At 36.4% G+C, this 12643-nt stretch overlaps 1 protein-coding gene across 4 annotated transcripts in view; it reads right to left on the bottom strand.

Annotated features, from left to right (window-relative positions):
* Brwd3 (bromodomain and WD repeat domain containing 3) overlaps positions 1-12643 on the bottom strand; it is a 223662-nt gene that overhangs the window by 59726 nt on the left and 151293 nt on the right. For all 4 annotated transcript variants that reach the window (XM_087196614.1, XM_087196615.1, XM_087196613.1 and 1 more), the window contains 3 exons: positions 11511-11664; positions 6522-6656; positions 5160-5288 (listed from right to left, as the gene is read on the bottom strand). In XM_087196614.1, coding sequence (XP_087052740.1) covers positions 5160-5288; positions 6522-6656; positions 11511-11664 — 418 coding nt within the window. The remainder of the gene's footprint in view (positions 1-5159; positions 5289-6521; positions 6657-11510; positions 11665-12643) is intronic.

Raw genomic sequence — 12643 nt, forward strand, 5'->3', positions numbered from 1 at the left:
GCTGTGGCTAATGTTTCCAGAATTATGTTGAACAAGAGTGGTGACAATGGACATCCTTGTCTTGTTCCTGATTTTAGTGTGAAGGATTTCAGTTTTTGACCATTTAGTATGATATTGGCTGTTGGTTTTTCATAGATGGCTTCTATCAGTTTGAGTTGGAGACCATCTATTCCAATTTTTGTAGGGTTTTTATCATAAATGCATGTTGGATTTTGTCAAATGCTTTTTCTGCATCTATGGAGATAATCAAATGGTTTTTTGTCCTTGGTTCTATTGATATATTGTATTACACTGATTGATTTTTGTATATTGAACCATCCCTGCCTCCCTGGGATGAATCCCACTTGATCAGGGTGTATGATCTTCTTGATGATCTTCTGCATTCTGATTGTCATTATCTTACTAAGGATTTTTGCACCTATGTTCACTAGTGAGATTGGACTATAGTTCTCTTTTTTGGTTGGGTCTTTCTCTGCTTTGGGGATCAAGGTGATGCTTGCTTCCAGGAATGAATTTGGGAGTATTGCTTCCCTTTCAATTTCATTGAAGAGTTTAAACAGTAGTGGCAGCAGTTCCTCTCTAAATATCTTGTAGAATTCAACATTGAAGCCATCAGGGCCCGGGATTTTCTTAGTTGATAAGTTTTTAATTACATTTTTCATTTCATTGGTTGATATTGGGTTGTTCAGAATTTTTAGGTCTTCTTCGTTCAACTTTGGTAATTCATATGTATCTAGGAATCTGTCCATTTATTCTGTGTTGCCCATCTTATTGGCATATAGGTTCTGGAAGGAGGTACTGATGATCCTCTGGATTTCTGCTGGGTCTGTTGTAATTTCACCCTTTTCATTCCTAATTACATGGATTTGGGCCTTTTCTTTCCTTTTTCTGATAAGGTTGGCTAAAGGTTTGTCAATTCTGTTGATCCTTTCAAAGAACCAACTCTAGGATTCATTACTTTTTTGTATCATTCTCTTAGTCTCCATTTCATTGATTTCTCCTCTGATCTTTATAATTTCCTCCCTTGTATGAGTTTTGGGGTTGTCGTCCTCTTCTTTTTCTAGAAGCCTGAGGTTCAGCATCAGGTTGTTTAATTGGGCTCGTTCTGTTTTCCTAATATGTGTATTCACTGCTATGAATTTCCCTCGTAAGACTGCTTTCATTGTGTCCCATAGATTCCAATATGTTGTGCTGTCATTGTCATTTAATTGAAGGAACTGTCTGATTTCTTCTTTACTTTCCTCTGTGACCCATTGGTTATTCAGAAATGTGTTGTTCAATTTCCACGTGTTTATGCAATTTTTTGAGTTTCTTTTCCTATGGATCTCCAATTTCATCGCACTATGGTCTGATAATATACAGGGGATAACTTCAATTCCTTTGCCCTTCCTTAAACATGTTCTATGTGTGAGTATGTGGTCTATTTTGGAGAATGACCCATGTGCAGCTGAGAAGAATGTGTATTCTGATTTTGTGAGGTGGAACACTCTGTAAACATCTGTTAAGTTCATTTGTTCAAGAATTCGATGGAGTTCTAGTATTTCATTACTTATTTTTAGTCTAGTTGATCTATTTGTGACAGTGGGGTGTTGAGGTCCCACACTACAATTGTATTAGTGCATATATGACTTTTCATGTCCATTAGTATTTGTTTTATATAGTTGGGTACACTAGTGTTTGGTGCATAGATATTTATGATTGTCATCTCTTCCTCTTGGATTGTTCCCTTTACAAGGATGTAGTGCCCTTCTTCGTCTCTCTTAATCAGAGTTGGTTTGAAATCTACTTGATCTGCAAAGAGGATACCTACTCCTGACTTTTTTCGAGTTCCTGTCATATGGAATATTGTTTTCCACCCTTTAACTTTCAGTCTATGAGTTTCCTTTTGAATTAAGTGTGTTTCTTGTATACAGCATATTGTTGGATTTTGCTTCTTGACACATTCTGCCAGTCTATTTCTTTTAATTGGTGAATTGAGACCATTGACATTGATGGCTACAACCGAAACGTATTGACTTGTCATTGCCATGACTTTTTCTTTTTTGTTGGGGTCTCCCCCTTTACATTTAATTTCTTGTCATGCCAGATGGGCTCATTTTGCTTTGCTTCCTGGGGTTGGGATCCTCAATGTCTGTTCCTAGGATATTGTGTAAAATTCTTTGGAGTGCTGGTTTGGTATTCACGAAGTTCCTAAGTTGCTCTTTGTCATGAAAGTATCTTATTTCTCCATCCATTTTGAAAGATAGTTTTGCAGGGTACATCAATCTGGGTTGGAGGCTGTTTTCTTTGAGGGTTTGGAATATGTGGCTGCAAGCTCTTCTTGCCTTGATGGTTTGTGTTGAGAAGTCTGTTGTGATTCTGATGGGCTTTCCTTTGTATGTGATTTGTTTCTTTTCTCTGCTTGTAGAACTTTGTTCTTCTGTTGAGTTTCTGGAATCGTAACAATTATATGCCTATGTATAGATTTTTTTTGATCAAAGCTATTTGGAGTCCTATATGCCTCACTTATCTGTATGTCAAGTTCTTTTCCCCTGCTTGGGAAGTTTTCTGCCATTATTTATATGAAGAGATTTTTTATATCATCTCCATTCTCTCCTATTTCTTCATTGAGTCCAATCAGTCTTATGTTATTCTTCTTTGCATCATCTAGCAGCTGCTGGATTGATTTCTCATGTTCCCTTATAAATTTGAAACAATTTTGCTTTTTCTGGTCATTAATTGAAATCTTATCTTCTATATCTGACATTCTGCCCTCACATTGGCTCATTCTGCTGTGTAGACTTTCAATGGAGTTTTTCATCTCCTGGAAATCTATTTGCATCTGTTTTATGGATTCCATTTGTTTCCTATGTTGGGATTCCATCATGTTCCTGAGCTCCTCTCTAGATTTAGTAATCATGTCGTGCACTAGGAGCACAATTTCTCCTGTTATCTGAGAAATTATTTCTGATTTCATTTTTTCCAGATCCCCTTTTGTTGCCAGTTCAGTGGGTCCAGGTCGTTGAGTATCAGAGTGTTCCATCTCATTTCCCTTTGGGGTTGCTCTAGGTGATCTGGAAGTCTGGTTTTGCGACTTATTTATGTGTCTTCTCATTTCAACTGGGGTGGTGGGCTGTTAACACCTGCATGGATTACCTCCTCTGAGCTGGGAGAGGTGGGACAGGAGCTGGGAGTAGCGGTAGGGATGGTGGCCCAAAAGCCCTGTCCTGTGGGCTGGGAGCAGTGGGAGGGATGGTGGTCCGGAAGCCCCTTCCTCTGATCCAGTAGCAGTGAGATGGCAGCTCAGAAGTCCCTACCTCTGGGCCGGGAGTGGTGGGAGGGATGGTGGCCCGGAAGCCCCTTCCTTTGGGCCAGGAGCAGCGGAACAGAAGGTGGCCCAAAAGCCCTTTCCTCTGGGCTGGGAGAAGTGGGAGGGATGGTGGCTGGGAAGCCCCTTACTCTGGACCAGGAGCAGTGGGATGGCAGCCCAGAAGTCCCTACCTCTGGGCCTGGAGCGGTGGGAGGGATGGTGGCCCAGAAGCCCCTTCCTCTGGGCCAGGAGCAGCCGAACAGAAGGTGGCCCAAAAGCCCTTTCCTCTGGGCTGGGAGCAGCTGGATGGATGGTGGCCCGGTAGCCCCTTCCTCTGATCCAGGAGCAGTGAGATGGCAGCTCAGAAGTCCCTACCTCTGGGCCGGGAGTGGTGGGAGGGATGGTGGCCCAGAAGCCCCTTCCTCTGGGCCAGGAGCAGCGGAACAGAAGGTGGCCCAAAAGCCCTTTCCTCTGGGCTGGGTGAAGTGGGAGGGATGGTGGCTGGGAAGCCCCTTACTCTGGACCAGGAGCAGTGGGATGGCAGCCCAGAAGCCCCTACCTCTGGGCCTGGAGTGGTGGGAGGGATGGTGGCCCGGAAGCCCCTTCCTCTGGGCCAGGAGCAGTAGGATGGTGGCTCAGAAGCCCCTACCTCTGGGCTGGGAGCAGCGGGACTCAGTACCGTGGTCTGGTGGTCTGGTGTCCTCTGTGTCTTTGTAGTGTGGATCCAGGTGGCTGCTTGTCTGCAGCGGGGTGATTCGGCATCTTCTGCATGACTCAGGACTTTGGTAGGGCATGCACAGACCTGCCTATCTGCAGTGGGCTGATTCGGCGTGTTCCCTTGGACTCGGGACCTCGGTAGGGCATGAGCAGACCTGCCTGTCTGCAGCGGGCTGATTCGGTGTGTTTCGTGTGACTCGGGATCTTGGTACGGCATGCGCAGACCTGCCTGTCTGTAGCGGGGTGATTCAGCGTTTTCCAGGTGACTCGGGACCTCGGTAGGGCATGCTCAGACCTGCCTGTCTGCAGCGGGCTGATTCAGCGTGTTCCGTGTGACTCTTGCAGAAGCTTTTTAATAAGATGAGATCCCAGTTGTTGATTCTCTGTGCTAGTTCCTGTGCAACTGAGGTTTTGTTTATGAAGTCTCTTTCTATGCCAATGTCTTCAAGAGTTCTACCCAACCTATCTTCCAGCAAGTTCAGTGTTTTTGTTTTAATATTTAGTTTGTTGATCCACTGCGATTTTAGTTTAGTGCATGGTGAAAGATATAGGTCTATTTTTAATCTCTGGCAGGTTGAAATTTAGTTTTAGCATCACCATTTATTAAAGAGGCTATCTTTCCTCCAGTGAGGGTGTTTGGCTCCTTTGTCAAAGATGAGGGGCTGAGTATGTCTGAAGTTGTGTCTGCATCTTCTAATCTATTCCACTGATCCTCTGGTCTGTTTCTTTGCCAGTACCATGCTATTTTTATCACAATGGCTTTGTAGTATGGTTTCATTTTGGGGATTGTGATACCCCATCATGTCTTTGTTGTCTAGAATTGCTTTTGCTATTCTACATCTCTTCTTTTTCCAAATAAATTTTTGGATCGTTTTCTTTAGTTCTGTGAATAGAATATGTTCTAAGCCACAGGATTTCATAAATAAATTTTTATATGTACATCATCATCATCTTATCTCAATAGTGATGTTCACCACCAAGCCAGATGTTATGGCAGTGATAAAGGAGAAAGACAACTTTTACTGAGAAAGACAACTTTTAATTTTGTATCTATTGACACATAACAACCCTTATTTATTAACTCAGAGACTTGAAAAAATATGAATGATACAGTACCAAATTGTAGTCTACAACAAAAGTTAAATATACTAACCTTTTCATAGTATTTACTGCATCCAAATCCAAAAAGCAGCAAATGCCCATGAGAATCTGTGCAGGCAAAATGGTTTCCATCTGGTGAAAATTTACAATCAAACACTGCACCATGGCCTTGGCCTTCAATCTGAAATTGAGGAGTCATTTTTATGTCATCTTCAATGTAGTTTTAAAAATAATATGTAGGAGGGCTGGGGATTTAGCTCAGTGGTTCCAGTGCCTGCCTCCCAAGCGCAAGGTCCCAAGTTTGATCCCCAGTACCAAAATAATAATAATAATAATAATAATAATAATAATAATAATATGTAAGTGATAACCTCTCCTTGCTAATACCTTGAATTCTGTGATGCATCAACTTTCCAATGTACTCTCTGGCTTCTGGAGCCAGAGCTCTATTGAATTTGTAAGCTCAGAGTAAAATTGGGGAGAGTCAATTTGTTATGCATGTAATCAATCATTGCTAGCAATGTCACATTTTGTGGAATACTAAATGGGTGACTGAGGAGATTTAAAAGACTTAAATGCAACTGAACTGACGAAGATACTATCTTAGCAAAGTCAAGATATTATTTTCACATCTTAAACTGTAATGCAGTTAAGACTTAAATTAACCATTCTTTTTTTTTTTGGTACCACAGATCAAACTCAGAACCTCACACTTGCCAGGCAGACACTATACCACTGAGCTACATCCCCAGCAAAACAACCATTCTGAATTGAACACACAAACCAATTTTACCATCCCAAAAATGGTATTATTAATGCTTTGTATCTATATAAATCTTCTGGAAGTAAGCTCAAAGGCCAAACAGTTTAGAAATGTTAAGTCAGAGCTACCATTAACAGAAGAAGGACACCAAAAAGGAGAATATTGTTATTTGCATCACCAGAGAATGATGTTCTATGGGAGAAGAGATAGCTCATTAGTGATTTCCATGATTTATATAAAATGTACCTTAAGAGCATCCATATCTCCAAATCTATTTGCCAACCAACTTTCTGATTACTAAGTCATATGGGCTATAAAGAGGCAGATAAAAGTACTGCAATAACTTTTGTTATTCATAAATTAGGATAACAACTTAAACATTACTCTTTTGCGATTTTGGTAAATTCTACAATTAATAAAATTAAGTTTAAGGATTTTAGAGCTGAGGATCACAATTGAGGAAATGCTAACACCACAATAACAGAGCCACGCTGAAAGACCTAATTCTCAGGTCTTGGGTCATTCTCTTAATTATTTTACCAATTTAAACATACATGATAAGAGATTCCTTTGTACTAGGTATACATTAGTTATCTAATTATCATACAAGAGAAGTCAGTTTTAATATCAACTGAAAACAAATTGTCTTACCATGTTAAAATAATTCCGAATTTTGGTCCCCCGGTCAAGGTCCCAAATAAAAATGTTTCCATCATGACCCGCTGAAAGTAATATTCTTTGATCAAATGGATGTGCTTCCAAAACAAATACCTCATCATCATGTCCCTGTGATAAAGTCAATATTAAAAATGAAAAGCAAAATGAAATATCTGGGTTTTTTGTCCAAAAAGACCTGAAAATGCTACCAATTTCAGATGAATTCAGGCATATCAATTTCACAGTATTTGCTACATGGGCACTACATGAACTTCAGTTAGACTTCTTTAAAAGCACAACTGTTGATTTTACAAATTATGCAACAGATAGAACACCCAGAAAGGTATTTAGTTCTCATTATATAGGCCCTGGAAGTACAATTTGGAGTTCTAGGATTCTGCTATTTAAAAAGCCAGAAAAAGTGAGAAACAAAATCTTTCCATAAAGTTCAATCCTGCCACAGTCATAACAGATAAACCATTGTTGTTTAGCATTCTCTACCATTGGTATTCAAATTCTATTTGAGTAACCCCACGATACATTCAAAGAAAGCACAGAAGGGCCGGGGATTTAGCTCAGTGGTTCCGTCGCTTGCCTTGCAAGTGCAAGGACCCAAGTTTGATCCCTGGTACCAAAAAAAAAAAAAAAAGACTCTGTTAAGAAAACACAGACACTCTGCTTTAAATATCTGTGTTAGACTTGGGGTTTCCATTTAACACATTATCTGAAAAATAGATTTAACACGTTATCTGAAAAATAGATTTTCTGCTAAGAAAATTAATTTTAAAAACCTATATGAAATTATATGCTTTATTTTCAATAAATGAAGATATATCAATATAAGAGACCTGAGACCAGGAGATATCAAGCCAAAATGACTCCAAGACAAGGCTGATTCAGAACTAAGAACAAAGAATGTTTTTTATTTTATTTAAAGGTTTTAAAACCAACATAAAACACAAGACAAAATAGTAAAGATTATGCTACAAAAAAATTCCAAAAAATTAGACCCTCAAAAATAAAAAAACAATCAAAACATGAGCAACTGAAATGAATAAACACTTCTCAAAAGAAGTACAAATGGCCAATGGGCACATGAAAAAGTGTTTGGCATCTTTGGTCATTAGAGAAATGCAATCAAAACAAGACTGAGATTTCATTTACTCAAGAAAGAATGACTATCATCAAGAACTCAAAAACCAACAGATGCTCACAGTCTGCGAGGCAAAAGGAATCACTCTAAATTGTTGGTAGGAATGTAATCTAGTGGAACCACTAAAGAAATCAGTATGGTGATTCTTCAGGAAACTAAATTACAGAGATTCCATTTGACCCAGCTATACTTCTGCTGGGTATCTTCCCAAAAGAGTCTATATTACATTGATACATGCATACCCACATTTATAGCAGGACAAATTGTAATGGATAAATCTTGGAAGTAGCTTATATAGGTAGCCTATCAACAGATGAATGGATAAAGAAACTGATATGTATATATGCAAAATTAAGTACTACTCAATCATGAAGAAGGATAAATTTGAGTCATCTGTAGGAAAATAGATGTACCTTGAAAGCATAATGCTAAATGAAATGAGACACAGAAGGTTAAATATCACATGGTTTCTCTTTCATGAGAAACCCAAAGTATAAATAATTTAAGGAGCAAAATAAAAGATAGATGATAAGAAACAGGGAGATAGACTTTGGAGATGAGAAAGGGGCAAGGGAATAAGAGGAGATGGGAAGGATAGAGAAGAAAGGGAAGAAAAAGGGTTAAGATACTCTATGTATATGTACCAATTTCCCAGATGAATGTATTTATTATACATTGAGAATATATACTAAAGAAAATAATAACATTTTTAAAAACCACAAATAAAATAGAGTATCCTACCATGTTACCATTATGCACAAAAGATGACCTATTAAAAAAACCACAGACTGGCTCAAAGTTAGTGTTAAGATGAGTAGGTAAAATCTCATTGCAATAAATATCATAGCTACTCAAAGGTTACAAAAACATCTTCCTAATGACTAATGCTTTCCCAGTGACTAGTGCTTTCTATGCTATATCACAAAGTCCCTAGTTCAATAATCAGTTTGATATAGCAAATATTTTGTGTCCTAACTAGTAAAACATAAAGTTACTCTGTTCACTCAAATGACAATGACATAAGTATTTCACTGTACATTGGGGAAAAAGGTCATTTAAACAAAATTTTCCACTGTGTTCACATGGTTTAGGACAGTCACTTGATCATGGGGAATAAAAGCTAGTCAAAATCAGAATATCTTAAGATTTATCATGTGCCATACTTATATTTATTAACCACACTTCTATTTACCACCAGCATACAAATCTAAATTATTATTATGACTCATCCTGGCTATTATCACAAACTCTAACAATCTATCTGCAGTTACTCTTACCTATCCCAAACATTCTCTCTACTGTAGTCAAAATTGCTAAATTTTTAAATTACAAAATTGTTTATATTTAAAAATAAATCAAATTAAGTCTTACTTTTTCTGCTTTAAATCATTTAATGGTTTCCTTCAGGTCATATAATATAAGCTACAAGGTCTGAATGGTCTGGCCCTTATCTACTTCTCCAGTCTTAACTGGTAACACATTCTGTTCTCTGTCCTATGGCCAAATTGTCTTTTTTCAGCTCCCTGGACCTCAAGACCGCAGTTTGTATTGCTGGAAGCACCTTTCAATTCCCTCACTTATATAATTTCCCCAAGTATACACTGACAACCTACCAGGTAAAAACTGCAAGTAAATAAAGAAACAAGAAAAGTAACAGGAAAATATTAGGTAGTGAAAACCAGTGATGAAAAAAAGCAAGATGATGTATTAAAACAAAGATTGGCAGGCCATCTTGGAGTATTTGATAAGGGAAAGCCTAATCAAGGAGGTGACTTAAATTGTGACCAGAGAAATTTTTTATTTCTCTTTCAAATTTTAACCCAAACTTCACTTCCTCAGGAAGTCTTCTTTAACTTTTCCAGATCATACTTGGTTACCTGTTAGAAGCTTATATTGATGTAACTTTTACTTTCATTCTTAGGACTTATCTGATTAAAAGTGTTTAATTGCTTAATAGGCTGCAAATTCCAGCAGGATGGGACTGTTCAATTTACTATTTATTCCCAATACCTATCCCAGTGCTACATACATAGTTGATATTCAAAAAGCATTTGCTATACAGAAAAACTTTACACACTACTGAGACACACATACCCAAATTGTTACAACTGAAATATAAGAACTATACCAAAACTAAATAGATTTGTCTGTTACAATGATTAAATACCCGTTCTAAAATTTCTTTAATTAAAATTTAGTGAAAACAGAAAATCCAGGAGTCAGCCCCTTGGAAAAGCACCACTAAATATGACTCTAAATTAAGCAACTTGTTAAGACAGAATTTTGCAAAGATTTATAAAACCAATAGGTATAAGCACCCCTGAAATTGTGACTTTTAGAGATAGAGACCTGCATTATCTAATAGTAATAGCTATTAGCCACATGTGACTAATTAAGCATTTGAAAAGTGGCTAGATCAAAGTCAGAGGTTCTGTAAGTGTAAAATACCACATTTCAAAGATTTAGCATGGAAAAAGTCAAATTGTTTAATAATTTCTATATTAATTACATGTTTCCATGCTAGTATTTTAGATAGATCAGGTTAAATGAACTATTAAACTTAGATTTTACTTGTTCATGGCCACTAGAAAAATTAACATTACATATGTGGATTATATTTCCACTGGAGTGTGTTGTTTTAGACAAATATTTTCTAATAAAGAGTCAAGCAAATAGTACATGTTTCTTCAAACATGTTAAAAAAAAACTTTTATTATGAAATAGGGAAAGTCAGAATGAGAGAAGCATTAGCTCAAGAGATAAAAGGAAGAAGCTAAAACTTGACTAACAGAGTTAGGGTTTTCTGTAAGAAAAAGGACTTGGGAAGTATAGGAAAAATAAATTCAAATTCTCCTCAAACCAAACAAATCTTTAGAAACCGTGCAAGCCTTTGGCTAAGATTATCTCTACAAAGATGACATCATGGTATACTACAAAGAAAATTGAGTTGAATTTTTATTTTGAATCCTATTACTACTTTATAAACCATATGACAATCATTTGGCTTTCTCTTGAAATGCTTATGAATTGATAATTGAAGCAGATAGGAAATAAAGGTTTTAAATGGAATACAATCTGGAGCCAATCCTTACCCAGTTAAAGTGACAAACATCAACACTACTCATATGATTATATTGATCCTATCAACTTTTCATACAACAAACACTGCAGTCTTTTACTAAGACAAATACATTTTAAAAAGAAAATGTACCTTTTTCTACTTCTTCCTCTTACCTCTACTTCTTACATAAACTAATCATTAAAGGTAGAATACAGTATACAGAATATCTCTAAAACATTAACAATGAGAAATCCTAATACTTGTTAAAAACAAATTAACATATATTTTTGACTGCATACTGTAATAACCAATAAATACTGGATTAGACTTAGAAATGATCTTGAAAAAATTTGGCATCTGCTTTTAGTGATATACTTTATGTCAGCCCTATTTTGCAGGAATGGACTTCAAATAATTACTTCTCCAAAAACTAGTAAGTCATAGAGAGGAAATTCAAATTTAAATTTTATGTCTCCTGGAATAATATGATTTTTCATCTTTTATTTATTTATTTTTTATGTTGCGTATGGTGGTCTAGAACCTCTGGGCTCAAGGGATCCTCACATCGCAGCTTCCTGAGTGCTAGGACTACAGGTACATGCCACTATACCACAGCAAACCCAGAATAAGATACTGTTTTTTTCTTTTTTTGCAGTGCTGTGGATCAAACTCAAAGCCTCATGCATGCTAGGTAAGGCTCACACATGCTACCACTGAACTACACCTTCAGTACTTGCCCATTTTAATGACTCTAAAAATTAATACTTACGGATAAAGAATGAAGAAGCTGCCCTGTGAAAGAATTCCAAACTTTCAAAAGGAAATTGTTCACTGCAGTAATAACTGTAGTGTCATAGCGATCCCAGGCTACCATAGTCACCTTTAGTTTAGTAACTTTGTCTTCTCCAGATGGCAAATTATTCCTAAAGAAGACAATTTATAGTATTTATACTTCACAAATTTTTTGAAACAGTACATACAAAATAGCAAATTATGATATAATTTTTCCAGGAACACGCAACTGTTTAGACAAAAAAAATACTAAACTATACATTTAATTGTGCAAGATATTTAAACAATGTACCTGCATAGGACAAAAACCATGACTTTATTTCTGCAAGTAAAAAGACCTCAATATGTCAAAAATGTGGTAGGTAAATAGTTATTTGAACCCCCTCCCCCCCAAAAAAAATACCAGTAAACCCAGAAAGAAATCTACAAATACCTTGAAAAATAAAATACAAGGTTATGTTGGTTATCAGAAAATATGAAAATGCATAATAGCCACTCTATTCCCTTAAATGTTAATTTTTCAAAAAGCTAGTCTTATAAAAAGCAATAGGAAATTCAGTAACTTCTGATTTAACTGAATAATATAACATTAATAAGTGTCGGCTATGACTACCAAGTCAGTTCTATATTGTTATAATAATAACCGAAAGATCAAACCTAAAAAATTATATTATCACAAAGAGAAAATTATATATCTTTTAATCAACAGTGAAGATGACAAAAAAAGATGCTGTTTAAGTGTATATACAATGTTTAATTTGGGATGCTAACAAAATAAATTAATAAAGGAATTCTCAGTAAAATTAAAGAAAAAGTTAAACATATTATAATATTTAATAGGGACAACCCTCAAAGTCAATAGTACAGATAGAAAACATGACCTATGGAAAATTAAGGCAAAGAATGACTATATGAGAATCAGTAAAACACAGATCTTAGGGTCACAGTAGAGTAGAATTTTAGCAATCAACAGCAAAACATACTTAAAGACTGAATACAGATGCAAACTTCACATCTATCAATTAACTTAAACTCCTTACTAATGTAAAAAGATATTTCATGTTTATTATTAAATATAATTCAATATAAAAAGATAATGTGTCACATAAG

Source organism: Heterocephalus glaber, unplaced genomic scaffold, assembly GCF_053883595.1.
Source record: "Heterocephalus glaber isolate CG9 unplaced genomic scaffold, H.glaber_assembly_v1.0 deba00001613, whole genome shotgun sequence".
NCBI lineage: Eukaryota > Metazoa > Chordata > Mammalia > Rodentia > Bathyergidae > Heterocephalus > Heterocephalus glaber.